The sequence below is a fragment of the Abramis brama genome (genome assembly GCF_963993115.1).
Source record: "Abramis brama genome assembly, chromosome: 25".
Classification (NCBI taxonomy): domain Eukaryota; kingdom Metazoa; phylum Chordata; class Actinopteri; order Cypriniformes; family Leuciscidae; genus Abramis; species Abramis brama.
Genome location: NC_139987.1, coordinates 6,488,469 through 6,514,649, shown reverse-complemented (window position 1 = coordinate 6,514,649; position 26,181 = coordinate 6,488,469). Strand labels below are relative to the sequence as shown.

At 38.0% G+C, this 26,181-nt stretch overlaps 2 protein-coding genes across 4 annotated transcripts in view; both read left to right on the top strand.

The window, feature by feature from the left end:
• rabgap1 (RAB GTPase activating protein 1) overlaps positions 1-26,181 on the top strand; it is a 93,832-nt gene that overhangs the window by 45,925 nt on the left and 21,726 nt on the right. For all 3 annotated transcript variants that reach the window (XM_084104125.1, XM_084104123.1, XM_084104124.1), the window contains 3 exons: positions 22,951-23,064; positions 25,498-25,572; positions 25,805-25,930. In XM_084104125.1, coding sequence (XP_083960251.1) covers positions 22,951-23,064; positions 25,498-25,572; positions 25,805-25,930 — 315 coding nt within the window. The remainder of the gene's footprint in view (positions 1-22,950; positions 23,065-25,497; positions 25,573-25,804; positions 25,931-26,181) is intronic.
• LOC311076520 (putative G-protein coupled receptor 21) lies at positions 5,837-9,385 on the top strand. Its single transcript, XM_084104823.1, has one exon. It carries the CDS (start codon positions 6,583-6,585, stop codon positions 7,609-7,611), a length of 1,029 nt encoding a protein of 342 aa, XP_083960949.1. The 5' UTR covers positions 5,837-6,582; the 3' UTR covers positions 7,612-9,385.

The following is a 26,181-nucleotide window of genomic DNA, read 5'->3' as shown; positions in this document are numbered from 1 at the left end:
TGAATGCTTGTGGGAATTCCTCGCATTATAAGCACAGAGCTTATGGGAAAAGAGTAAAATCATGCACAATATCTGCAATCCTGTGCCGAAATTCAAGCCCTGCTAGAGTTGGGCGCAAAGGCTTCAGTTTTTTTTAGTTAAGCTACATACTCTCACAGCGATTTCACTGGGCAATGCCGTGTCAGCTGTCATTATGTAAAGAAAACATCCCGTAGCACTGAGGTCCCAGGTGGCTTCAAGATGTTCCCCTCTCCCACCCACCCGAAAGTCCAAATAAACTTGATGTACACACTGAGTGTGTGTGAGATTGTTAGGACAACAGCCATGCTGAGCAGCTCCTGCACGTATATGTATGTTTCTCAAGCTATACTGAGCTAAACAAACCCACATTTGTATCACTAAAGGCCTTCTAAAGAAAGAAACTCGTCCAAAACTTCAACTCGTTCCTTTTCCGCCATTCGTCACTATTATGGCTTAAGTTTTGTATGTCTTGTACACAGAGTTTCATTACATGAAAACATGGATAATTTCCATGAAAATGTCCCGAGCCCAACTCTGCCAATGCCGAAGACCTGCACATGTTTGTGTAGTGATCCAGAGTTATCATTTGTGTTTAGAAAGAATTGGTCATGACAAGAGCAGGTTTTGCCAGTTCTTGCGACACATGGAGTTGAATGAATACTGTGAATTCTCAAAGATTTCTTTGTTCATGGGTTAGGGAAAATCGCTTGTAAAAGGGATGGTTCTGAGTTTTCTCTGAATGGTCAGATCCAACAATGTGGCACTAATTAAGTACTTTACTTAGAAGACTTCACCTTCTTCTTAGAAATAATCAGCATTTGATATTCATTGTGCCATTGAGGGGTAGTGTAGCCTATCCTAAAATCATTCTTATCTATATCATACTAAAAACTTAAGGGCCGTTCACACCAAGAACGATAAATATAGTGATAACTATATTTTCATTCACACCAACGAACAATAGCGGTCTGTTTATTCTACTTTATTTATTCTGTTTATTCTAATCGTTCAACAGCTGGGAAAAAAATTGTTACGAAAGTGATCCCAACGATATCGTTTCTCTATATTGTTATCGTTATAGCTGTGGTGTGAACTCTGCTATTCTTTAATATTGAGAATGATTTTTAGAACTATATCTTTATCGTTATCTTTATAGATATCGTCCTTGGTGTGAACGGGCCTTTATCCATCTTTTATTTGACAAAAAAGAGAGGAAAAAAAAGCTAAACTCTTTAATCTCACCTTCAGAAACCCAAACATCTAGCAAACTTTGGGACAAGCAGAATAACATCAGTTGCAATTTAATTTTTTGTGCATGAAATTTGAAAAAAAGTTAACTGTTACATGTATGAATATATTATATATAATATAATATGAAATGAATAATAAAGCAGTGTTTTTTAAATATATAAATTTGAATTATATTATTTATTGTGTATTACTATTGTAGTAACACTATTTTACATGCACTGTAATATTTTTAGTATTGTTACATTTCCTTACACATGCTCTATTGTTAGAGGAGATTATAAAAGACGGACCGGCTGCAGCCTTCGCTAAGCTGACTCACAGACAGCCTTTATATTGAGGTCTTGTTTCCACTCAGCTAGCTATCACAGACCTGCACTTTTCACCGTCTGCCCTCCTAGGGCCTTGCACTCTGATAGAAGAGGACTAAAACGATCCCTCATAGGGTTTGAATGAAAGCTAAACCGCAAGCCACACGTTCCTCTCACATTGCATAATTAGTAATTAATGATAGTTTTTTTTAAACTTATAGCCAATTCAGAAGGTACAGCTGACGCTAATATTTTTTCAATAATGACAGATGTTGAACCAGGCAAATTATGATTTTTTTTTTTTTTTTTTAAAACAACAAATGCTTCCCATCTTCCTTATGCTTTGCTTTGTATGTGTGCGTTTGTGGTTGATGCCTGGGAACCATGGTGAATCATTTCTTAAAAGCGTTATACAAAGAATAGCCATGCTCTCAGAGTTTTGCCATTGTGTTTAATTCAATGGAGGCATTGAACAGGCCCACATTTCTATTTTGAGTTGTTATCACGGAACTGGCAGGCTGCTCTATAGTTCAACGCTTACAGCAAGTTAAGCAACAAAGTGACATTGATGAAACAGTCTGTCTCTGCTTCCAATAAACATTTTAGTGAGAAATATAGTATTTCCAGTGTTTTGAGAGACAGGCCTCCCTCTGAAATATCAGGGCCAAATGACTGGAGTAAGATGAGTGTTGATTTTCACCAGGGCTGGGTCATAAATACATGACATGTCTTAACACCAGGGCTTGAGTGATGACAGGTTTGATTTAGTTTTTACCGAGTGCCTTCACCTTTTCCATGTATTACTCAAGTACTGACACTCTTTCTAACCCCAACAACTTTTCATTTATTTACACTTGTTGCCATGGGAGTCATGGCCGCCATGACGGGTACAGTACCAGTGCTGTTACAATGTGAGGTTTATGAAAATGACAGCTGGTTGGGTGTGAAATGGTTAAATTAGACATTTGGAAAAATGTCTGTATGTGTAAATAAAATAGAGCAAAGATACAAGTGAAATAAGCTTTGTTTTTCAGGTAGGCTAAATCTGCATTCAGGTACAGACGTTGAATAATCAAATGTAAAATAACACTGCATATAGTCTTCACTGTATAAATTAAATATAATTAATTAATACAATTTATCTTTATTAAAGCTACAAAAATCATTTTCTATTTCTGAAGAAATGCACGGATCCAATATAATGATACGCATCTGTTTTCTTTCTCAATTGTTTACAACACATAACCGTCTGTGTTTACAAGATTACTCGCCGAGACGGGCATTTTGACTTAATTTTCCGTGCCTTTGTCCGTTCAAGCTCAAAAGAAGAGAAAGAGGCCTGAATTCGCGAGTTCCAGTCTTCTTGCGCTTGATGTTTAAACTGACAGGACTTAAAAACACAGGCAAATGATAAACTTTCACTCTGTGATGGTTAAACTTTGCAGTTAATCCGTACCAGGCGTCAGCTGCCACGAAACTACAACTACAATTGATCAACTACAATCCTTAACTTGGATTGGAATGACATGAGGTTGAGGAATTGATGACAGAACTTTAATACTTTACTATCCATTTAATACTTTTAGGGTTAGGTTAGAAATTTGAACAAAAACTCCTGAAGTATGAGCAAACGTCATGGTGTTGTTTGATTTTCATCCTGAACAGGCTAATCTAATATTCTCCAGCTAGAAGACCAGTGTAAGACTGTGGTCCAGCTACTTTGCTTTAAATTGATCCAAATATGCTCTAAACTAGTGCTATGTGATGCTTTCAGTGGTGATGTCACAAATCCAATCAGAAGTTGGCATGGAGCCTATTTCAGTCTGTCCCCATTCATATGGCTTCTATTTTTGTTAATGGGATAAGTATATTTTATTAGATCGTCTGCAGTCGACATGGTAACAAGCATCTTATTTTGTGGCCTTCTTTCACTCTGAACCCTTCTGCGCACCCGAACATGTTTGATGGGCTGCATTTCTTCGGCTCATACTATTACCAGATGTTCCCTTGTCCATAAACACAGACACAGAGGTCAGACATACACACCGATTTCTCTAGACACTCCTCACACACCACCCCATGCGGTGAATAAAAACAAACGGCTAACACAAAGCCTGGTCTGTTAGTCTGCGGCAGCCTGCACCTCTTCGCACTTCAAGTACCGGAATTCTAAACACGCCACAATAAAAATCCGTCTCAGCGCCAGGCGTGACTTAACAAAATAGGGAACAGATAATCTTGAGCTTTACTGCGTTCAATAGGAGACCTTTAATATGGCAAATGGTAGCATACATGTCTGTACAAAAAGAGTGTCTCTGCTCTGTGGGGTTAATGTCACTCTGAACGGCCCAGACCCAGGGGATTGTGAAGGGTTTATGGAGGAAGACTGTGGGTGGTCTATATGGCAGGTCTCTGCTACAGTGAACTCCAGGTCTGTGGGGCTGAGAGTTTAGCGGACTACTGATGTAAACCAAACCTGCTGTCTCACTCTATGAAGCAATGAGTATGTGCTGTTTGTGTTCGCTGTGTTTTCACCGAGCAGCTGAGTCAGGCTAGACTTGGCTAACACTTTTCTATCACTATGGGCACAACCTTTCTCTTATCTTCTCCTATAGCAGATGACCCTAGTCAGATCAGATGACCTGTTTCATTTGACACGTACGAAAACAAGTATGTGAGGGATAGGAGTATAGTGCATTCTTATGTTAAAACAAAACTGTTTGTAACCCGTTTTACCTCTGCAGTGATGTATCGTGTTTGAATGTGTAAGTGAAGAAGTATTTTGAACTAGAAAGAAATGTAGGACTGGATTTTATCCGTTTTGATAATTGGTTGCAACATCAGCTGTTAATGAGAGTCACTGTAGAGTAAGAGCAAGTGGAATGCTATTATATCTATCTATCTATCTGCAATGATTGAATTATTTCAAGTAGGACCAGAAATTAAAAGTAAAAAAGTAACAATTGTGGACCATATGGTCCTAGGTCACACCTTAATTGCATCATACCCAATATTGTTTGGAGTTGGCGGTCTGCAGAGAATTTGTGGGAAGACCGTTTCAGTGGTCCACCACAATGATTGACGTTTCATTAAAGAAACTGTAAGTCTGACTATTACAGCTTCATTTTTGTCAAATTAAATATGCCTCATGCATTCAGCCCTTCCATTCCTCTTTATCTCTTCCTTTCCTCCTCATTGTTCTCTTCCTAATGGATGAGCCCAGTGTTGTCTGCTCCCCACCTTTCAAGTTGGGCCTATTTTTAGCCCCTCGTGTTCCTGACTGAGGGGATGCGTGAAAGTGGGAACTGTGTGTGTTCACTGGTTCTGGCAGTGACAGAGTGAAAGGAGACTGACAGGGTGCCATGGTTTTAATATTACCATGGTGACAGGGAACAGAAACGGATAAATATGATATACATGGAAACGGGTACATTTGTCTTAGAGTTTTGAACACATTTGTGAACACCTAGAGTTAAGTGAATCTGTGTGTCCGACTTTTGCTAAAAACCAGACTGGCACAAATCATATCACGATAACCTTAGTATTTTGACTGCTCATATGCGTTGATGTTGGCTACATGCCAATCTCTTATGTCACCATCTTTGAACCCAATTTAGGGTTAAATTAGCATGTAGGATGCAACTGACTTAATGCTTCCTAATGTGTATCGAAGAACACTGAAATGTTACGTAAATAGGAGCCACAACACTGCATAAAACAGGTATAATTTCATGTAAGATGGCATGAAAAGTTTCAGTTGTTCTAATAAGAAATTAATTTGTCTTTGTAAATGTATATATTCTGACCTTCTGCTGTTGTTTTGCATGAGTCCGCATAGGCGGGAGAAAGAGAGAGTGTGTGGGAGGAGTGTTGCATTGTGATTGGAATAGAAGGAAAAGGTATGACTGAGCAAGTAATATGAGTTTTACAGTAGAAAGAGTGTTGTTTAGGGAGTCTAAAAAATCTGAAGGGAAAGCATTTTTTAAATATTATTTGTAAGAAGTTGAGTGGTGGGTACGAGTGGGGTGAAGGAGAAGCTCATGCTTCGACATCTGCTCAGTGGCTAGAGCCAAGGGTGGGAGGAGTTTGAGTGCTCCTGCTGCAGCGGAGAGAGGGAGGGAGGGAGGGAAGGAAAGAGCGGAATGCATCAGTGCCACAGAAAAGAGAGAGAGAGAGACTGCTCTCTGCATCACACCACTCTATCCTTCATTTACATTCCAGACGCTGGCTCCTCTCTGGAGAGCCCCTTCTCCGTTTGAAATGCCAATCACCACTTGCTGTTTCTTCATCCTGGATCACACGTACTTCCTCCTCATTGATGTGAGGGAGCTGGGAGCCTGGCACGTGCTGAAGAGATTCCCCATTCTTCATTCGATTGACGACTGACAACTGAAGTTTCTGCATATACATCACTCCTTTTTGGGATTTGTAGGAATAAACAATTTAACTACTTTCTTGTGAGGAATCTTCAGTGCTCTTTCGCTGTGCGTGATCCTCCGGACTAAAGACTGTTTGAGAGCGACTGGGACTTCTGTGATCAGAGTGGCAAGGACTCCGCTTTCTCTGCTTTTTTCCTTGTGCAGGTCCTGTGCCGGCAGCTGCCTGCCCTGCTCCGGCACAGCTGTGCTTCTCCCCCCGGAAAGGTGGGGGACTGATAAAAGAAGAGGGTTTATTTGTCCTGTACTGCTGCTGTGGTTTCATCCAGAATTTAAGCTAGACTGACCACCTGCCCACACAATAGAAACTGTATGATTCAGTTTGTTTTACTCAGTAAGTGACTCTCCCCAGGATACCGTCACTGTGTGTGTGTTGGTGAAAGGTGTGGAAGGTTGGTGTGGACGCAGAGGACTAGCGACTCATGTTGCTGCTGATATGGAAGGCACCTGGCACGGACACCTCCCCCATGTCTATCAGGGGCAGCCGTACTGTGGGCAGCCTTTGCTAAGCTAGGCCCCCAAGGAACTAGCACCCTAATTGTGTGCCCGAGCGCACCCTGAACAAGATGAACACCACTGAGTTGAACTATAGCACAGAACCCTTCTGCCTGCTGGACATTGGCTACTCTCAGATCTTTAACACCTGCCTGCTGGAAGTAGCTGTTATTTTCTTCTTGACAGTGCTCATCATCTCTGGGAACCTGGTGGTTATATTTGTTTTCCACTGTGCCCCGCTACTCAGCCACCATACCACTAGCTCCTTTATACAGACCATGGCATACGCAGACTTCCTGGTTGGGGTCAGCTGTCTTATCCCCTCTTTGTCTCTTCTGCAACATCTGGAGGGTTTGAACGAGAAACTCACCTGCATGGTCTTCAGCTACATGGTCTGCGTGTTGAAAAGTGTCTCCATGGCCTCTCTGGCATGCGTTAGTGTTGACCGTTATGTTGCCATCACCCGACCTCTTTCCTACACAGCTCTGGTCACACCCTGCCGTCTTCGCACTTGCATTACCCTTATTTGGCTGTACTCAGCGCTCATCTTTTTGCCCTCTTTTTTTGGTTGGGGCAAGCCGGGATACCACGGTGATGTGTTTAAATCATGCTCCTCCTGGGACACCCAGCCCCTTTTTACTGCCTTTATTGTTGCGGCCCTCTATGCACCAGCTGCTTTTACAGTTTGTTTCACTTATGCCCATATCTTTCGGATCTGTCGGCAACACACTCGGCAGATCAGTCAGCGGAGAGCTCGCTTTGGCCCACAGGATCCTGAGCCAGGTGAGCAAGCTTGCACGGACAAACGCTACGCCACCGTACTCTTCCGTATCACCAGTGTGTTCTACCTGCTTTGGCTTCCCTACATCATTTACTTTTTACTGGAGAGCGCAGGGATATACCGCCATGCCATTGCCTCATTCCTGACCACATGGCTGGCCATTAGCAATAGTTTTTGCAACTGTCTCATTTACAGCCTGTCTAACAGCGGCTTCCGCAAAGGCCTCAAGCGCCTCTGCCTGCTTTGCCTGCAACGCACCGACACCAAGAAGCCCCTAGGAGATCCACCAGTGCCTCCGCGCCCTGTGTGCCATGTGTAACGCCATCGTTTGGCAAGATGGTGAGCTTTATGTTGATGGCAAGGGCCTTGACAATTAAGTGGATCCTGAAGATTGGGTTCGGCATCTGTGCACTATCCTAGTTCGGTCCCGGTGTTCTGAATGAGGCTAGATGACAACGGTCCGTTTGCCTTTATGTATAGCTGCAGGATTACCCAGTAGGAAGAAATGTACCTTTGACCTTGGTCATTAGAGATGAAGTGGACAACTATGTGAGAGTGGGCTATTCTCATTGGTGTTTTGAGATATACCATTCTCAGCAGTTTTTGCTCCAATGATAAATTAAGCAATGAGGAAAGGAGATAAATCTAATTCTGTGAGACAGAATTGTAATTATAAAGTCTTTAGATTGCATTAAATATTGTCTGTATTCAAAAATTTTTTTATTTATGACAATAATGCAAAGACGGAGTTGCGCTCAGCAAATGTCTTATTAAAAGAAGACAAGCTCATGTCTTTCAGCTAGCTGATCTTTTAGACTTTGTGGTGAATTTACCTGCCTTCGTGGACTTTTAGTTCTGCTCATGTTGTCAGCACAGCGAGTAACCAATAGTCTCTGTTTCTTGCTCACGTCTGTTTAAATGTAGGAAGAAAAGAAGGATCTGCTAGACTGATGTAAAATCTGAAGAATTATAGACTAAATGTTAAAATGATCTTCTGACAGTCTCTGACAGAGACTCTGCAAAGATTAAGAGCATTCCCAAGGGCTGACCTGGTTTCGGACTCATAATCTTAGTTATGTTTTTACTAGTAATTAATATTCAATTCTTGCCTCGTAATTTCCAAGGATAATCTGATCACTACCCTGCTCTCAGTGGAGGAATGTGTTTGCTAGATCTGCAGTGTATCTTGTCTGTGAATCAGTGACAAGTCTTGACCTTCAGCAATCACAATTGGAATTTTATAAAGCCCTTTTCCCAAAGAGCAGAATTCTACTCTTGCCCCTAAGCAATGCCACGATTACATGGTCTTCCTATTTTCTGCTTATTTAAAGCCATGAAGGGATTACATAACCACGCCTCCAGTCAGAGGACATCATCCTTTAAAAACGCAGTAATACAACAGCAAACGGATGGCACATTGTACCTGATTCCTTTCTAACCCTTGATCGCACTGGAGATGAACTTCCTTGCTGAAACAAACATTCTACCACCCCAGTATCAACTCCTATTCTATAGGCTAACCATCCCTCAAATCATTCTTAAAGGTCTATTTAACCACTTGGAGTATTTTATCTGATTCATAATTGGATTTCAGTTTGATTTGAATGTCTCCTGGACAGAATGACACTTGGACTTTCTTTCCTTCTTCCCTGCAGTTTCAATCCTCTCTTGCCCTGCTTGGTTTGCTTCCACAGGTTACAATGTGTCCAAACGCACAATCGCACTTAAAATATTGCATAATGCAGTTAAGCACAACACAGAATCACATGGCCGTAATAGATGTTAGTTGCTTAATTCTGCATTTGGGCCCTTAAGATGAACAACGCCGCAGTGGTGAAGGTTGCTGACGTGGACAAGAACCAAAAAAGCTTGTTGTGTTCAACTCAAGGTGTATTAGGACACTTGGATAAAATGGTCAGAAGAAAATCTACTAAAATAGTGATATCTGGATGCAGAGGTCAAAGTTTTAAGTTTCAGTTGGCACATGCTTCTGGAGAGTCCTGCATGTGCACACACACACACACACACACACACACACACACACACACACACACACACACACACACACACACACACACACACACACACACACACACACACACACACACAAAAGCGTAACAACATTAAACTGCATCTTACAGCGCTGTACTATTTATCTTTATGACACTCTTGAGAAGCCTAATACACAGATTCTGTACATAATTAATATGTGGAGGTGCCAAGAAAATAGAGGGCATTGAAAACCATGCCCTTTGTAATTTTTTTTCATGCTGTGACTATGATTATAAATTCACTCATTTGGATGGTACTGTTTAAAATACTTTCTTAAGCGAATTGCTTTGTCCTTATAGCTGACCAAAGTAACAATATTTATTGATATTCTCGGATGGAATTGTTTATATATATATATATACACACACACACACACACACACACACACACATGCATACAGGAACCACAAAATGTAATAAGACTGAAAATACTCGTTGAATGGATTGATTATTTGTAGTATGTAAGGCGTTTATTATATCAAATACAGTCTGCATTCCTCTTTGTATTTAATCGAATAGTATTTATGAACTTTACCTTCTCTTAAATTGTTTTAAGAGAAAAAAAAAATTCCTTTGGAGGAGAGTGTTATATACGGCGGCATATTCCCAACACATTTTGTATGGAACCATGGGGAAAAAATGCTGAAATTTGATCACCAAAACCAGTAGTTTGACTGTTATAAATTGGATTAAGAAATGCATCTAGTTGTTTTGCCACGTCACTTCAGTTAATGACTGAATTTCCTAAAGGTTGAAGTTTTCATAACTGTAATACTGTGACGTGAAGAATTGTCTTATGACTTCAAAAAAGTGTCTCTTTAAGTGTTTAATCAAGCTTTTGATAGGTGACATGTAAAGTCTGAACTGCCATGTCATGGCAGGTTGCTGTGCAATACTTCTACTCACTAGAGTGATAGAAAACATATCACACATAAAAGAAAAAGGGCTTTTAATTTTTTTCTAGCTTGTTTGTTCAAATGTAGATCTTGATCTTGTGTCCTCTGGCTGTGTGCTGTTTTTGAACCAGAGCAGTTTAGCCATTTACCCATCCATTGCTTTATTGATCGCACATGACCGTGTGTGTGCGCACACGAGCATGGATGTGTATGCGCTTTAAACAGAATAAAGGTTTGTGTCTATTCCAGGGACTTGTTTTTTAATGACCCTGGACCTCTGGACTCATCCAGGACTGCATCCTCTCTCTTGTCTTAAGAAACAGTCCATGTATTCAACTAAAGGAATCAAATTAAATGAAACGGCCATGCTTGAGAAGCAAAACAATTGCTTGTTTATAAACCATTTGGATTGGTTGAACTTTCAGAAACCATACATTTTTGCTCTCATTTGACTGATTCTGATGTCTTTCTCATTGGTCGCCAGTCAATTCTTTCTATATAAATGAAATCAAAATTGTAGTTGGTTTTTCTGCATAAATTACTGAGAAAATCCAGATCTTGAAGCATGCGTATCTGTTAATTTTCAGATGCTGTAGATATTGTCTTCTAAGGTTGTTTCTACATACCTCTTAGTGTCTGAAGGATATTGTAAGTGGGATTGTATATTGGTTTTATGTACTACATGGAAATGAAATAGAATGTGTTTTTTGAGGCACTGATGCTGCCCAATCAGGTGTCAGCATTGCATGTTTTGCTTTGTAGATGATGGTACTTCTGTCATGGGTAAAAGTTGGAGAAATGATTTGAACTTTTGGGACATTTTGATGCCAGAGAGCTTTTTTTTGTTTGTTTGTTTTTTGTTCTCCTTATGATGCCAAAGTATTCTTTTTTCCTTTCCTGTGGGAAAACTGCTCTGTTCTTGAAATCAAAGTCAAGGGCTAGTGCTCTCAAGGGAGAAAATCTCCCCATATGACTTGCTCTCCGCTGTGCCATATTAGGACGCAGGACCCAACCGGCCCCTGCCATCGCAGAAAATGGAGGGCTGAGCTGGAACAGTGTGTGTTCTCTCCCTGAGGAACACACTTCATCGCGCACACACACACACACACACACACACACACTCCCCTCCTTTACCTCATCTTGATTGTGCTAGGTATCTTTGAGTTTATTCATGTATGTTTTAACAATCTGTTAAATTGCTGAGCCAGGCTCCTTAATGAATTGCTCATGATCTTGCCCTCCTAAGCGGGTCTGATTTTTTATTTGATTAACTGGAGAGAATTGTTTTTCGCCTTTCACCTTAAATCATTCCAAATTGTATTTCATTTCTTATCATGAGTGAACACTTTGCCTAAGAGGATATGAAAGCACTGCAAAGTTTTTGTGATTTAACAGCATTTTGAACTGAAGTTGCTGAAATCTGCTTCTCTGTATTTTCTTCAGCATTTCAACAAATTGTCTGGTGTGTGTAGGGCTGTAGCTGAGGTACTGGTGTAGTGTACCACAAATTTTGTAATGATGTCTTGTTTTAGAAAATAATTGTCAATAATATATTTATATTCTGGTATATCTGCACTGAGGAAATAAATGTGATCTTATCCTATCTTATTTGAACGCTTGTCATTGTAAGGAGAAATGTGTGGTTGAGTGAGTAGTGTGTGTGTGTATGATGAATTACTTTTTAATGTAAATTAGGGCTGAAACGATTAGTCGACATTGTCGACAAAATATCTTGTTGTCGAGTAGTCGTTTGATCCCACGTGACCTAATGTAAGGGCCTGCAATATCGCGATTTGACCGCTACGGCGCTGTAGCGCTAGAGAGTAATGCAGCCGTTACAAATGCTATTGCGGTAGAAGAAAACACAGCGCGAATTATGACGGAGTCAGAATGTCTAAACGAATCAATCAATCAATCAATCAATTTTTATTTATAAAGCACTTTACAACAACCAAAGTTGATCAAAGCGCTGGGCAGAGACAAAAGTAAAGGCGAAAAATAAATGAGTGAAATACAAAACAATACAATAAAATAAAATACAACACATCTATAAAATCATTATGCTAATCAGTTGTCCATCAGGTGTCAAAGGCCGATCTAAAGAGATGGTGCTTCAGCCGAACTAGCAGTGTGTGAAAGTTTCACAAAACTTCAAACCAAGAATGCTGTCGTGTGCAGTACATGCTAGGTGGAACTTGCTTTTCACGGGAGCATAACATGCATGTAAAAGCACAAGACGAGCCGGTGAGAGGTGAATGTTCTCCAGCTGGAGCTAACGTTAAATAACTAGCAGTAAATCTCTTTATTAGAGAATGCAATACTACTACTAATAGCAATAATATGAACAATAATAATATAATTACAGTAATGTGGTGATTTATTTTTGCATAGAATAAAGCTTGATCGAGCTTAGGAGTCAGGGCTGTTTTTATTATTGTAACACTATTAGGTATTAGCCTACACCTACAGTCTTATCACTTGCCTGTATTTTGTTCCATATTCATGAAGACTTACAAAAGGAGATGTTATGAAGAATATCGTCTCAGTTACTTTTTCATACTGTAAATTAAAAGGTGAATGAGAATGTCTCTATTAGATCAATTGTCATGTCAATTTTATAATATCAACTTAACTCATGTCAACTTATAATAATTGTTTGCAGATTAAGTTTGTATTGCAGCTGATTCATTTTTGTTGATTTTTTTCTATGGAAAAAGAACCGAATATTTAAACAATGCTTAGAGAGCATTTGTGTGTGATTTGAGTTGGACAGAAATCTGAAAACTTAAAGAGAATGACCTGTTTAGTTGCTCAAAGTTCATTAAAACAACCATTTCAAAAGCTGAAGTGATTTTCTTTTTTTATATTATAGTTAGAATATGTATAACTAATGTTTTAGAGTGTTTTAACTAATTGAAAAAGCTGAATAATCGTTCTAAAACTTACTGATTAGTCGGCGGAATAATCGACGATTAGTCGATTAATCGTTCTAATAATCGTTAGACTAATCGATTATCAAAATAATCGTTTGTTGCAGCCCTAATGTAAATGTATGTGCTAGTATGTATTTCTGACAGTACATTAATAAAATGTTGGTACGTGCTTGCATTAGCACTTGTTCGTCACGTGCACACATCCACAATTTAACGTCAAAAGTACACGTCAGTGTAATGCATTGGAAAACATTTGCTTTTAAGCCTTGCCAACTTAAACATTTGGTTTTCTGTGACATTGGGAAAACAGAATTGCCTTTGTTTTTATAAGTGCTGTAAGTTTCTCATGACCTTATTTGATGTTGCATAAAATTGCTGTGTTCACCAAATTTAACAATTATCTAGGTTTTTTATGCATGTCTAGACAAGGTTTCGTCAAGCTATAAGATCATCCCAATTGCAAAGCATCAATTTAAACGGGTTTAAAACACAAATCAAAAAGCTTTTTACTCTGCAGTAATATTTGTCTTGCACATTTCATAACTAGGAGTGACAAGTTTCCAGCGATAAGTAATTTGTCTGTCTAACCTGCCGCTCTGCGCAACGAGCACAGCCTAGTTAATGTTTAATATACAATTATGTGGAGCTGAATTTTGAAGCAGTGAGATTTCACAGTGGACGGACTTCCCAATGCAACACCACAGAAAGAGAAACCAAGTGACCAGCAAAATGTCCTGGTTAGGACCTTGGCTGTGTGTTATATCTACAATATATTTGCAATAATTTTTTCTGTTAATTATAAGAATTAAGCGGTTTAATTAACAATTTTATGATGTTATTATTTAGCCTTTGTTTCATAAAGACCATGTCATTAGACTAGTTTCACCATCCTTATTTGTCATATACCATGAGTGTAAAGACATGTTTGCTGCTCATTAATTTTACGGATTCATTTAGAAACTAAAATCCAGGAAACAGCCCTGGTTTAACAGAGAAGTACATGCTCTAAGACAGGAGTGTAGAAGGGCAGAAAGAAAATGGAAAAAGGATAAATTGCAAATTTTTACCAACTATTGCAAAATTATTTGTCCAGATTTCAAGTGATTGCTCTGGTCAAGGACGTGTTGGATTCTGTGTTTGATTAGGACATCCAATATTCTCTTTGTTATTAACAGTTCTTTTACAAAAAAATGTTTTGTTCCATCTTGTTTTAGACATGCTGTGGTTCATCCGTTGCTTAAAAAAGCACATTTTACTACAGACCCATTTAAAAACTACCAATTTTTATCGAAAGTGTTGGAGAAGGCTGTTTAGATTTATTTATTTATTTATTTATTTATTTTTTGATGATTTGGTGTTCAAGGAACATTTCTAATTATCAATGTTGAAAACAGTTGTGCTGCTTAATATTTTTGTGGAAACCCTGATACAAATAAATGTTGTTCAATAAGCTTTCTTTTCATCAAAGAATCTTGAACAAAAAAAAGTATCATGGTTTTAAAACAACTGTTTTCAACATTATTAATAATAATAATAATAATAATAATAATAAGCATTATTAATATTTGAGCACCAATAATTGATAATAATTGAGTAGCAGATCAGCAGATTAAAATGATTTCTGTAGGATCATGCGACACTGAATACTGGGGTAATGATACTGAAAATTCAGCTTTGCTTTAGGAATAAATTCCAATAAATTAATTAATTTTTTTTTAAGTAATTAAGTTTTTATTGTATTTTGAACAAATAAATGCAGACTTGGTGAGGACAAGAGACGACTTTATTTATTTAAAATATAAAAAATATCCTAATTTAAAATTGACTGCTAGTGTATTTCTGTGCATTATTTAATTGGTGCATTTAAATGAAAAAAATATCCATTTTCTGTCTTTGTGTTTATTTACTGAAAAGTGTGGAAAACATTACTTAATTATTTTAACAAGATTCTTAGTGTTTTACTTCTGGCATTAAACATTTTAAATCTGTGTGGCTACAATGGCTGTTCGGTTAAAGTGATGGTTACTCAGATTAAAAGCACTCTTAAGTCGGCGCCGATAGCCTCGTGGGCAGCGCCGACATATAGCGCAGTTGTGCTTCGGGCGACCCGAGTTCGAGTCCCGGTTCGTGGACCTTTCCCGACTTTTCTCTCTCTCCCACTTCGCTTCCTGTCTGCTTCCTGTCCTATCATAGAAAAGGCAAAAATAAATCTTAAAAAAAAACACAACACCCTTTTAAGTAATTTCAAAGTAAATACATGCGTGTATCAAACATCATCAGACGGAAAATGTGTTCAGTGTAACACTGTGTCCTAACTTAGTTTCCACAAAGACTGTTTACATAATACAGTGTACAATTGTACGATCTCATTAAACCTTTCTTTAGTCCCTAATGTATTCTAACAGACCCCGGTGATCGCTGACTCTCCCAGACATGTGCCCAGTGGGTGAGATGTTGAAAGGAAAAGGATGTGGACCCTCCCTGCCTCCGTCTGTGAGGGAGTGGACTGCAGTCAACCCACCAGCTCACCCAGCCCCAGTCTCTTACTCACTTTCATCAAGCTCACTACACTTTTTATAATCAGCCTCCCCCCAAGAAAAACAAAATGCCATTTTCGCTCATTGTTGCCGATCAGAATAAACGACCGTAAACAATGGTCAGGAAAAAAAAGTACAGTACTTCCTGCGGAAGCAACCTTCCTTCACCACACACACACAATCTCACCATCACAGTCAAAACCCAACACAAGTTGCGCTCCGCACTCACACGAAAGGTTCTCAGATGTCTTATGTCACCATGATTTTCTTAGCACTTTTCAGGGTCCGGGATGACTTTCCCCAATGCTGGCAGAACATAAATATGGCTCCTCAGGTACTGTGTCTTCCCAGAAAACCCTGAACAACTCCTCCTGGAGTAGCCAGATGGAGCTTTTTTTTTTTACCATCATCCATTAAGTCTTTGTTTATTATTCACCTTTTCCTGCCATTATTTGCATTCTTTCTTTTCTTTAACTCGTCTTGGAAGGAAGAAATTTGTACCTTTTAAGACCTAGTGCTTGGGTTCTGCTAAATATATCCTCGTATCATTTGTTTATTCATTTATTCATTCTTCTTTCATAAGAATTGCAATATTAATTGCATTAATAATATAATCAATAAGAAGAATCGATTTTTAATAAAATCGTGACCTTTTATATATATTTGAAGGGAATTGTGAGGTACCAAAAGATTCCCACCCCTACAGGAAATGATATTATTGACCCTCATGATTTTGTGTCTCTTGAAATTTCAGATTATTTGACATTTTTATAACAAAGCAAGTTTAGTGAGGCTGTAAAATGTCATGTGGTATGTCCTGCAAAAAATTATATTACTTGATATTTATAAATTAATAATTGATGATATCCGTAAAAAAGAAAAAAAAAACACTTTACCTTAAAATATATATTTTAATTATTTTTTTAATTATTTTTGGAAAATCATTTCTTGATAGTTGTACCACTTTCTTTTTTCTTTTCTTTTTTTTGTGTGAAAATTATATCAAACCATTTGAAATTACATTCCTTGGCATATGCATTTTAAAGTAGATTTTCTTTTTTTGACCTAATTTGTTTTGTACCCTTTCAAGTAGTTACGGGCACCTACATCATAAATTATCAGACATTAGTTTGTGACTTTTTGGCATTAAGTCCATCAGTCCAGATCTGCTTTCCATCCTTTTTCTCACCCCAATAGTTGATTTCTCTAATCTGAGACTAAACTACTAAACTTCTGAACCCATTCTGATCTTCCTCAGTGACATGCTTTAGATCAGGTGAGGTCCAGTCAGACTGGTCTGACTATGCTCTGATCTCGGACTGAGCTATTTTTAGCTTCTTCTAGTCCACTGGATTCACCATAACCCCTGTAATGGTGTACAAGTTTCTTCTTAGACCCTTTTCCATTCTCTTCTCATCTTACTAGCTTGTTTGAGCAGTGGGTCAGTTTGCCTCTGCCTGAGTTTGCGTAGCAGCTGAGCTACTGGCTGCGGATGCATTATTTAGTGGCTCCTCTCTTCCACATAAACATAGCATCAATTATAGAAAGAGAGGGCAATTAATCTTTGAAAAGGGGGTATGCTTACTAAGGCAGGAATCCGCTGTTAGCACAAGTGTGTGGGCGCTTCCGAGCGAATTGCACGCGTACACACCAGTCTGTTTTGGGTTTCTTCGGAAGAAGAAATATAAATAAAAAATATTTCCCTGAAGATTATTTCCTAGCCTTTAGTTTTAGTACCTTTGTTAGCAGGTGGCAATTGACTTGTATTACATGTGGGATGGTGTGAATTAGGTAGGTAGGAGGCCCAAACCTACAACGCATATGGCGACTTTTCTGTGAGAGTCTGGAAAAATACTGACAGAAGCAGTGGATCAAGGCGATGACAACTCTTTTGCTTTCACCACCTTGTTCCATTCCTTCTGTCACCATTTTTTCAGTGTGATGGAAGAAAGGCAGTGCGTGACGACCGATATTAATCATGCATTTTGGAGAAGATTGTAGTCTTGTGCTGGAGAGCAGATGAATAAAACATGGTGTCCTTAATTCAGGCTGAACCCCACCGTCCATACGTGCTTAACCACAGAGAGCTGGGAAAACTGGAGGAGACCAGTGCTAAGTGTAACTATTTTGTGTACCTAGTGTAAAATAGATTTATTAAAGAAAAGGGGGGTAAAATAGTAAAAGTCCAATGAAAATACACACTTGTGCCAAAATGTATGATCATTGTTCAAAATGATCATAAAAACAAAACTGAAAAAGACAAAAATGTCCATAAGGACGCACAAGGGTCAAATAAACATATTTGTTTGATTTTTGTTTTGTTTTTATTGCTGAATTATGAGTGTTGAACTTTCTTCTCCTGCGTCCTGTTCTTCTGCATGCACCCTCTTTTTTTTTTCCGAAGGAACGCAATAATGTAACACTGGAGGAGACTCCCCATTTCTACTAGGATGAATGCTTTGTCTGGTGTTCATGTAGTCAGACATTCAAACTGTGATCGTGGTTATTGCATTTTATAGTAAAAAAAATTTATGAAACGGATAGTTCCGGTCCTTGATTCTGATTGGTTGAGCCGCGTTTGAAGCCGTTGTAAATTACTCAACAAACACACACCTTTGACCGCCTTACATTAGTGTTACCAAAGAGTATAGAAGTAACTTCTATACTCTTTGGTGTTACTGCGCAACTGCCGTTTGTGATGCTTTGTTGCTGCATGTGTTGCTTAGCAACCTCTTTGGAACTACATTGTTTGGCGGAGGAATAAATGTGTTATAACGTTATATTTTTTGTTGCTCTTTTATGAATAAAATAAATATTAAAATGAATATTTTTATGGAGTAACCGTTTTATAAAAGCAATAAGCCCCTCGAAGCCGTGTTTTACAGTGGATTTAGAACAGCTCCGCTCCGCGTCGTGCCTAACAACGCCCCTTAGCTGTTCTAAATCCACTGTAAAACACGGCTTCGCGGGGCTTATTGCTTAAGTAATCTGCAGAACCATGAGAGTAGAGATTTCTGTAGTCGTAGATTTTGCCCATGCTCGGGCAAGTGTGTATGTGTGTTAGACATGCAGTAATGAGTCATTACTCTACTTCTCTCGCATCTCTGATATTAATGAGCACATTTAATAATCATTTTAATTCTGATAGATAGTTAGTATGATTCTATCATGTGACTTCCCTCCTCACGTAAAGGGTCTTTAACATTGCCCAAGGCGGTTACAAGTCAAATGAGGACTTGCATGGAAATAGCAGGGTTATAGGAATCCGACATGAGCATTATGGGGTGACACTACGAGCACATTAAGGAAGAAGGACTTCACTCTTCCCGGAACTGATGTTGGAATTTAGTGCACTGTCTTTGCTGTACTTTGCAAGTAACTTTTTGGGTTTATAATAACTGACAGCCATGGGCATGATGTAATACTTTGCATTATTGTCTTTTAAAATGCAGTTTTCCCTCAAGCTTCCGTAACTCCCGTCGGGTGTGTGTTTGAAAGAGACAGCACCTATAAATAGACGTCGTATAATCTAGATTGAGTTTTGTGACACACATTGCTAAACTGTTAAACAGAAATAAACATAACACAATACGGCCTTTGTTTACGACACTTACTCTTAGATTTGGGAGCAAAATTTAATTGATTTAATTCAGCATATTTGTGCCAACACGAGCAGGCTTTGATCTAGCGGGTATAATAATAGATGGATGGGAAAACTAAAGTGCGACAGAAATAGGAATGGTTGTCCATTAACAGTCTGCGGCCCCAGGCGCTCATGGTTTGTTTATTATGAGAGCGATCTAGTTGAATGTGATCTAGTTTTTTGAAACAATCTATCTAGACTGTTGTTATGTTAGCAGTTCCTGATTTCTGACCAGTAGGTTTTAGGGGCTGGTGTATAAACATGCTTATTGCCTGCATAATGGCCAAGTTACAGCATGGGCTGACTGTCAAAACGAACCAACCAAACTTTGGTTACAAATACATACGTAAAGCTTAATAAAATTTGAACATTTGCTCTCTTCTGTTATTCATCATCCTATTCGGCAACATTTCAGATAATTCAAATCCACAGGAAATTGCAGTATAATCCTAAATTAATTGGATAAATTGACATTGGAACACAGTGAACTCCAGTGGAGTGATGTTTCTCTGGTCAGGTAAAGTAACATCTCCTCCTGAGTAGAAGTATCCAGGCTAATTTTGAGCTACAGGCAAAACGAGTGAAAAATTACAATTTTGATCGATTTTGAGGTTTTTACCAAAACATTAAGGCCTCGTCTAGCTTTCCCGGTGCCCCAAATAGCGATTAAACATCTGAAAGTATCTTTATTTGTGTGTTTTCTGAGAGGAGTACTTTAACTTTACTTTAACTCATACTTCGGACTTGCGTGCCATCCAGGAACTTGCGCTCTGCAAGTGAATGACGTCTTGTGGTGCCATCTCAAAGAGGCACAAAATCTCTTTCTCTGACCTTTTTCTCTGCTCGTTTCTCGACTGGCGCAAGTTTGGTATCGTTTTAAAGTGCAGTATTCCAACTTTGGGAATATTCCTGGCGAATTCTCGATGTCCAATGATATGTGATTTTCTAAATCATGCTGATGTTTAAACGATCTTACTCGCGCTGACTGACAGAGCCGAAACGTGCGCGCAAAGACGCCTCTCACATCCTCAATCTCAAATTTGTCAAGTCTTGGTTTGAACATGTGGAAGTATGAGAGATGCAGAAATGTCATCATTTTTAGCCGACTTCCCCTGTAAAGTTATGCTGGTTCACTAGATAGACTAGCAACCAATCTGTCTTTAACCAGCCCTGAGTTTCCATTGTGGTCTCTTCAGTTATTAAGAACTGTGATCAGTATCTCTGAGGCTCAAAGAAACCTATATTTAGGTAGAGCAGCGCAGCAATATGATTTAGCTAGAAATTGTACCGTCACATGCTTTTTTAGGGAGCATAATGTAATAGTTGAACTGCGGAGAGCTGTACTTTGAATACATCTGAGTTGTGCATGGGGATCTTGCAAACTGAGAAATCTCTAGGATCTTTGGTCTTTGCTAGATGGCCTCCAGTGTTTGGCTAACGTACATGTGACCATATCTCATATCTTACAACCTCTGACACTCAAGCACACACATAGGCTGAGCTTCTGGGATATTCAACATACTCTGTGTCTGTGATGCTGAAGGACACGCTCTTGAGCACACACAGATAAATTTCCACCTCGATTTGTCCACATTGCTCTTTGGGAATAAGAACACCCTGTTCCAGTCGACAGGTCTTGAGGCACTATATTCTTAAACCTGAGGTTTCAAAAGGGGGGTTTTGCAGTGATGCCATAGAACTAGAGATCGACCGATATTGATTTTTTTTTTTTACCGATACCAACTATTGTAATATAACTATTTGCGTTTATGTACCCGATAACCAATGTATAGAATCAATATTAATTCATTGTTTTAATGCTGTTTTTGACAATTATGAAAACTGCACTGAACTGAACAAACTGTTTTATTTAAACACTTTTTAAATACTGTCATTTTTGCAATTCCACTCCTTCCTTACATACAAAACACACTTCTACATCAATAAATAGAGTCTGAAAGAGTGAAAAAATGTACAAATTTGTATATGTATATATATATGTATGTATGTATGTATATGTGTGTGTATATATATGTATATGTGTATATATATATGTATATAAGCATTCATTTTAAACTAGTTTTAAAAGGTTTATGTGTTGTGTGGTAGGCTAAAGAGAATGGAACGCTGGAATATTCGACGGAATACGCAGAAATCATCAGAAAAATAAACAAAACAGCAAATACATAATCGCAATTAAGGAGTCCATCTCATTTGGCATGTTATCAGAATTATTCATGTTTTTGTCGGCCTCTAGATTATGATATACCTGCTGTTTTTATCTATGCGTTTACACAGCATGTCTCTCGCTAAGATAATAATAAAAAAAATTATAGAGCTGTAATTATTTAATGTTTATTAGCTAAATAAATGTAATATAGTAGACGTTTTAAACAAGTGGATCGTGTTAAAAGCTGCATACTGTACGGTGGCCATGATCAACCCAGAGTGAACCGCACTTTGAACGCCATTTTACTAGACTAATGGTGAGCATAAACAACAGAGAGAGAAAATTAATTCAGCACTTTTATTTCCAACATGCACTCATTCATGGCCGTTTTATTTAAATCATGTAAAGTTACGTCTTTATTGGGACATGACTTGACGAACTCTGTGAGTTCGTCTCTATTTTTTAGAGCCAAGTTTAAACTACATAACAAGCTTTTATGTAACATTTCTTATTCGTGCATATCTCATTTGTGCATTAATAGCTGTTATGTTAAATAATGTTTATAAATTAAGGGATGCAAGTTATTTTACCTTTGAACACCGTTGTTGACTCCCCTCAAACGCAAAGCTTTCATGGAGGTCTTGTGTGCAATTCTTAAAACGGCCACAAGATGGTGGTGTTTATCGGTGAATCCGATATTACAAAACCGATACCCGATTATGGGAAAATGCTTAAATATCGGGAAAATGCTTAAATATCGGGAAACCGATAAATTGGTCAATCTCTACATAGAACTAATTCTTAAAACGGCCACAAGATGGCGGATTATAATATCGGATTATTGGTGTAGATTATGGGAAAACACTTAAATATCGGGGTAAAATATCGGAGAAACAATATATCGATCGATCTCTACATAGAACTATTTTTTTGGGTTCCCCAAAGAACCTTTTGGTGAACTGTTGTTAGTTAATTTTTTTAATTTTTTTTCATAGTGTGAAAAACATTTTAACAATCTAAAGAACTTTTTTCCACTATAATTAACGTTTTGTTGAATGAAAAGGTTCAATGGATGTTAAAGGCTCTTCGTGGAACCATCGATGCCAATTTAATTATTTTTTTGTTTTTAAATAGTGTATGTGTGTTCTGTCCATGACCTATCCATTGCCCCCTAGTGGATAGGAGTGAAAAGTGAATGGAGACCAGCCTGGCTCAACCATTGCCAAGAGATTGGGATGGGATGATCTGTTCGTTCAAACAAAGACAGATGGAGGGAGTCATTATTTTTACACTTCTGTTTTGTTATGATAGACAGTGTCACATAAATCACACACTTTATTGGATTTTATTTTATTGGATGTTACGCATTGGATATTAGCAATGCCTTATGATAACATTTCTCTGAATCTCTCGCTTGTCTTTTACTAGGAATCTCCACAGGACAGTGCCATCACTCGTGACATTAACCGTACGTTTCCTGCACACGACTACTTCAAAGACACCGGCGGTGATGGGCAGGACTCTCTCTATAAGATCTGTAAGGTGAGCCGGTGACCTGTCTGCCATTTGCTTTCAATTTGTCTGCTCAGCTCAGATTCTGCACTTTTGTTCTGCTCCTGTTCATTTATCATCTCCAGCTCTGCAAAATCAATTTCTTACCATTAAGAAAAGTTAAATTAAGTTTGTTCCAGTTACTTTATAACCTTTCATTTTATAACTTTTTTAGGCTCATAGGAAATGTTACATGTATAAAAACACTGGATGGATGGATAAATGGATGGGTTTATAGAAGGATGCATTAATAAATAGTTAAAGATGGATGGATGGATGGATGGATGGATGGATAAATGGATGGGTTTATAGAAGGATGCATTAATAAATAGTTAAATATGGATGGATGGATGGATAAATGGATGGATATATAGCAGGATGCATTAATAAATAGTGATGGATGGATGGATGGATGGATGGATGGATAGATAGATGGATGATATCTAGATGGATGGATGGATAAAGATGAATATATAGATCTTTGGATGGAGATATAAATGGTTGGATGGATGATAGATATATACATGGATGAATGAATGAATAGGTATAGAAGGATGGATGATATCTAGATTGCTGGATATATAGATGGATAAATGGATGGATAAAGATGAATGTATAGATGTTTGGATGGAGATATAAAATGGATGGATGGATGGATATGGATTGGTGGGTGTATTGATAATTGGATGGATAGATAAATAGATGTATATAGATCGATGTATAGATGGTTGGGTGTATATAGTGATGGATGTATAAATAGATATATAGCGAGATTGATACAGATATCGCTGGATTTACGGATGTATGGATTGGAAATGAAATGAACTGACAGCTCTCATTCATATAGAGGGAGCTGATACTGACAGAAGGGCACAGCTTAATGAGACATTTATTATGAGATTATGTGACATTATTTTTAAATTCATTAAAATTAAAAGTTGTTATAATATGTTTTAAGCCTATTAAATGTTAAAAATGGTGGCTTTTAATTATACTGTAAAAAATATTTCATTCAGGCATCAGTAGCACTTCTGGTATCAGTGATACTGACTTTCATTCACAGTACTTAGTAAAAAGATGCCATTAAACAAATATAAAAATAAAAAAAGTGAAAGTATGTATTACAATATAAAACTATATATATAAAAAAATTATGTTAGGTGTAATTAATCATGATTAGTTACAGAAAAGCGTGTGAAGAGTTAGTTAAAAAAAAAAATAATTGATTGACAGCACGAGAATGCAAGCAGTAGTATGTGTATATAGATTCATCACAATCTGTATTCATGTTTTGAACATCCACAATCAATTGGCATTTTCAAAGCATATAAAGATGTTGGAAGTTCAGTAACCCAAATCACCTGTTTAACAAACGCAAAACACAAAAGCTCCGATTTTCTCCCTAAAATAATGAGGTCAGTGGTTTTAATATGAAAGCCACAAATGATGAGGGGAATGAGGAGATTGATGGTTAGGTTTCCATCTTTGGGCGTCTCTTAATAATTCACCAGCCCTCTCTCCGACTGTTACCGGCATCATTCATAGAGCACCATAGATTTCTCATATTGACTACACAGTTTGATTCAGTGCTCTCAATCCACAGTTCACAGAGTTTATTAGCACTGCAGTTTATGATTGTCACAATATTAGCTGGCATGTTAGCAGTTTCAGAGGTATGTAGGTCAATCTGGAAGATTCTGAGGTATAGGATTTAAAGGGATAGTTCACCCAAAAATGTAATTCATCCATCCTTTACTCCCCCTCATGTCGTTCAACACCTGTAAGACTTTCATTCAACTTCGGAACACAAATGAAATCTGAGAGATTCCTGTCATTCATTCATTGACAGTCCACGCAACTACCACTTTGATGCTTCAAAAAGTTCATGAAGAGATCATAAAAATAATCCATATGAATTGAGCGGTTTCATCCGAAGTCTATGAAGAGGCACGACCGCTTTATATGATAAACAGATTGAATGTAGGTTTTTATTCACATATAAACTTTCATCAAAGGACACATCAGATATAGTTAACAGAAGCTCAGTCATGCTTGCTTGACTCTTGCTCTTTATTAAATTTTTGAAGCGACGAAGTGTGTTGCGCAGCTGTCAATGGAGGGACAGAAAGCACTCATTTCATTTCAAATATCTTCGTTTCGAAGATGAATGAAAGTCTTACGGGTTTGCGACGACATGAGTGTGAGTAATTGATGAAAATGTTCAAATCTTTGGTTGAACTAACCCTTTAAATGTGAATGATTCTTTGTAAGATTACATCGCTTTCCGTGTCTGTAATTTTTTTTATCATTTATCATATTATAATAACCAGTTATTTTCATCTAAATTGAAGAAATTTACCAAGAAATTTATAGCATTATCACCTATGATTCCAAATGTAACATTCTGTATCTTCCATCCTGCAGGCGTACTCTGTATATGATGAAGAAATTGGTTACTGTCAAGGACAGTCCTTCCTTGCCGCTGTGCTGCTACTACATGTGAGTGTCACAGACTCTTAAATCAAAGCATCTACAACATCTATAACATTTAATATATTGGCATATCTGTGTATTTGCACTTGCAAAATATTTCATTTAGTCAAGTACACTCCTTGGTTTGAACTAATGCATGTGGCATCATCCTTTGAGATGAGAGGTGGTGCCATCTAGTGGAGATTCCCTGTCGTGGGGTTTGTGATCACTGATGGTTTGCGGTCTCCTTTGTGTGCAGATGCCAGAGGAGCAGGCGTTCAGCGTGCTGGTCAAGATCATGTTTGAATACGGTCTCAGGGAGCTCTTCAAGCAGAACTTTGAAGACCTGCACTGCAAGTTCTTCCAGCTGGAGAGACTCATGCAGGTTAGAGTTAGAAACTATGCATATTAGTTGATTAATTCGGTTTCAAATAATGACAGAATTTGCTAAAGGAAGGACAAAATAAGATCACATTTTAAATAAGCGGTTTAAATACCCAAATGTGCTATTCTTCCTATTGAAGAAATAGTCTCTGATGCATCCACTAAGACTAATACACTACAAAAAAAGAATATTTTGTCATCTTTAAAGTAAGATAAAGTCATATACTGTGTATGGTAATTCAGAAGTTTGGA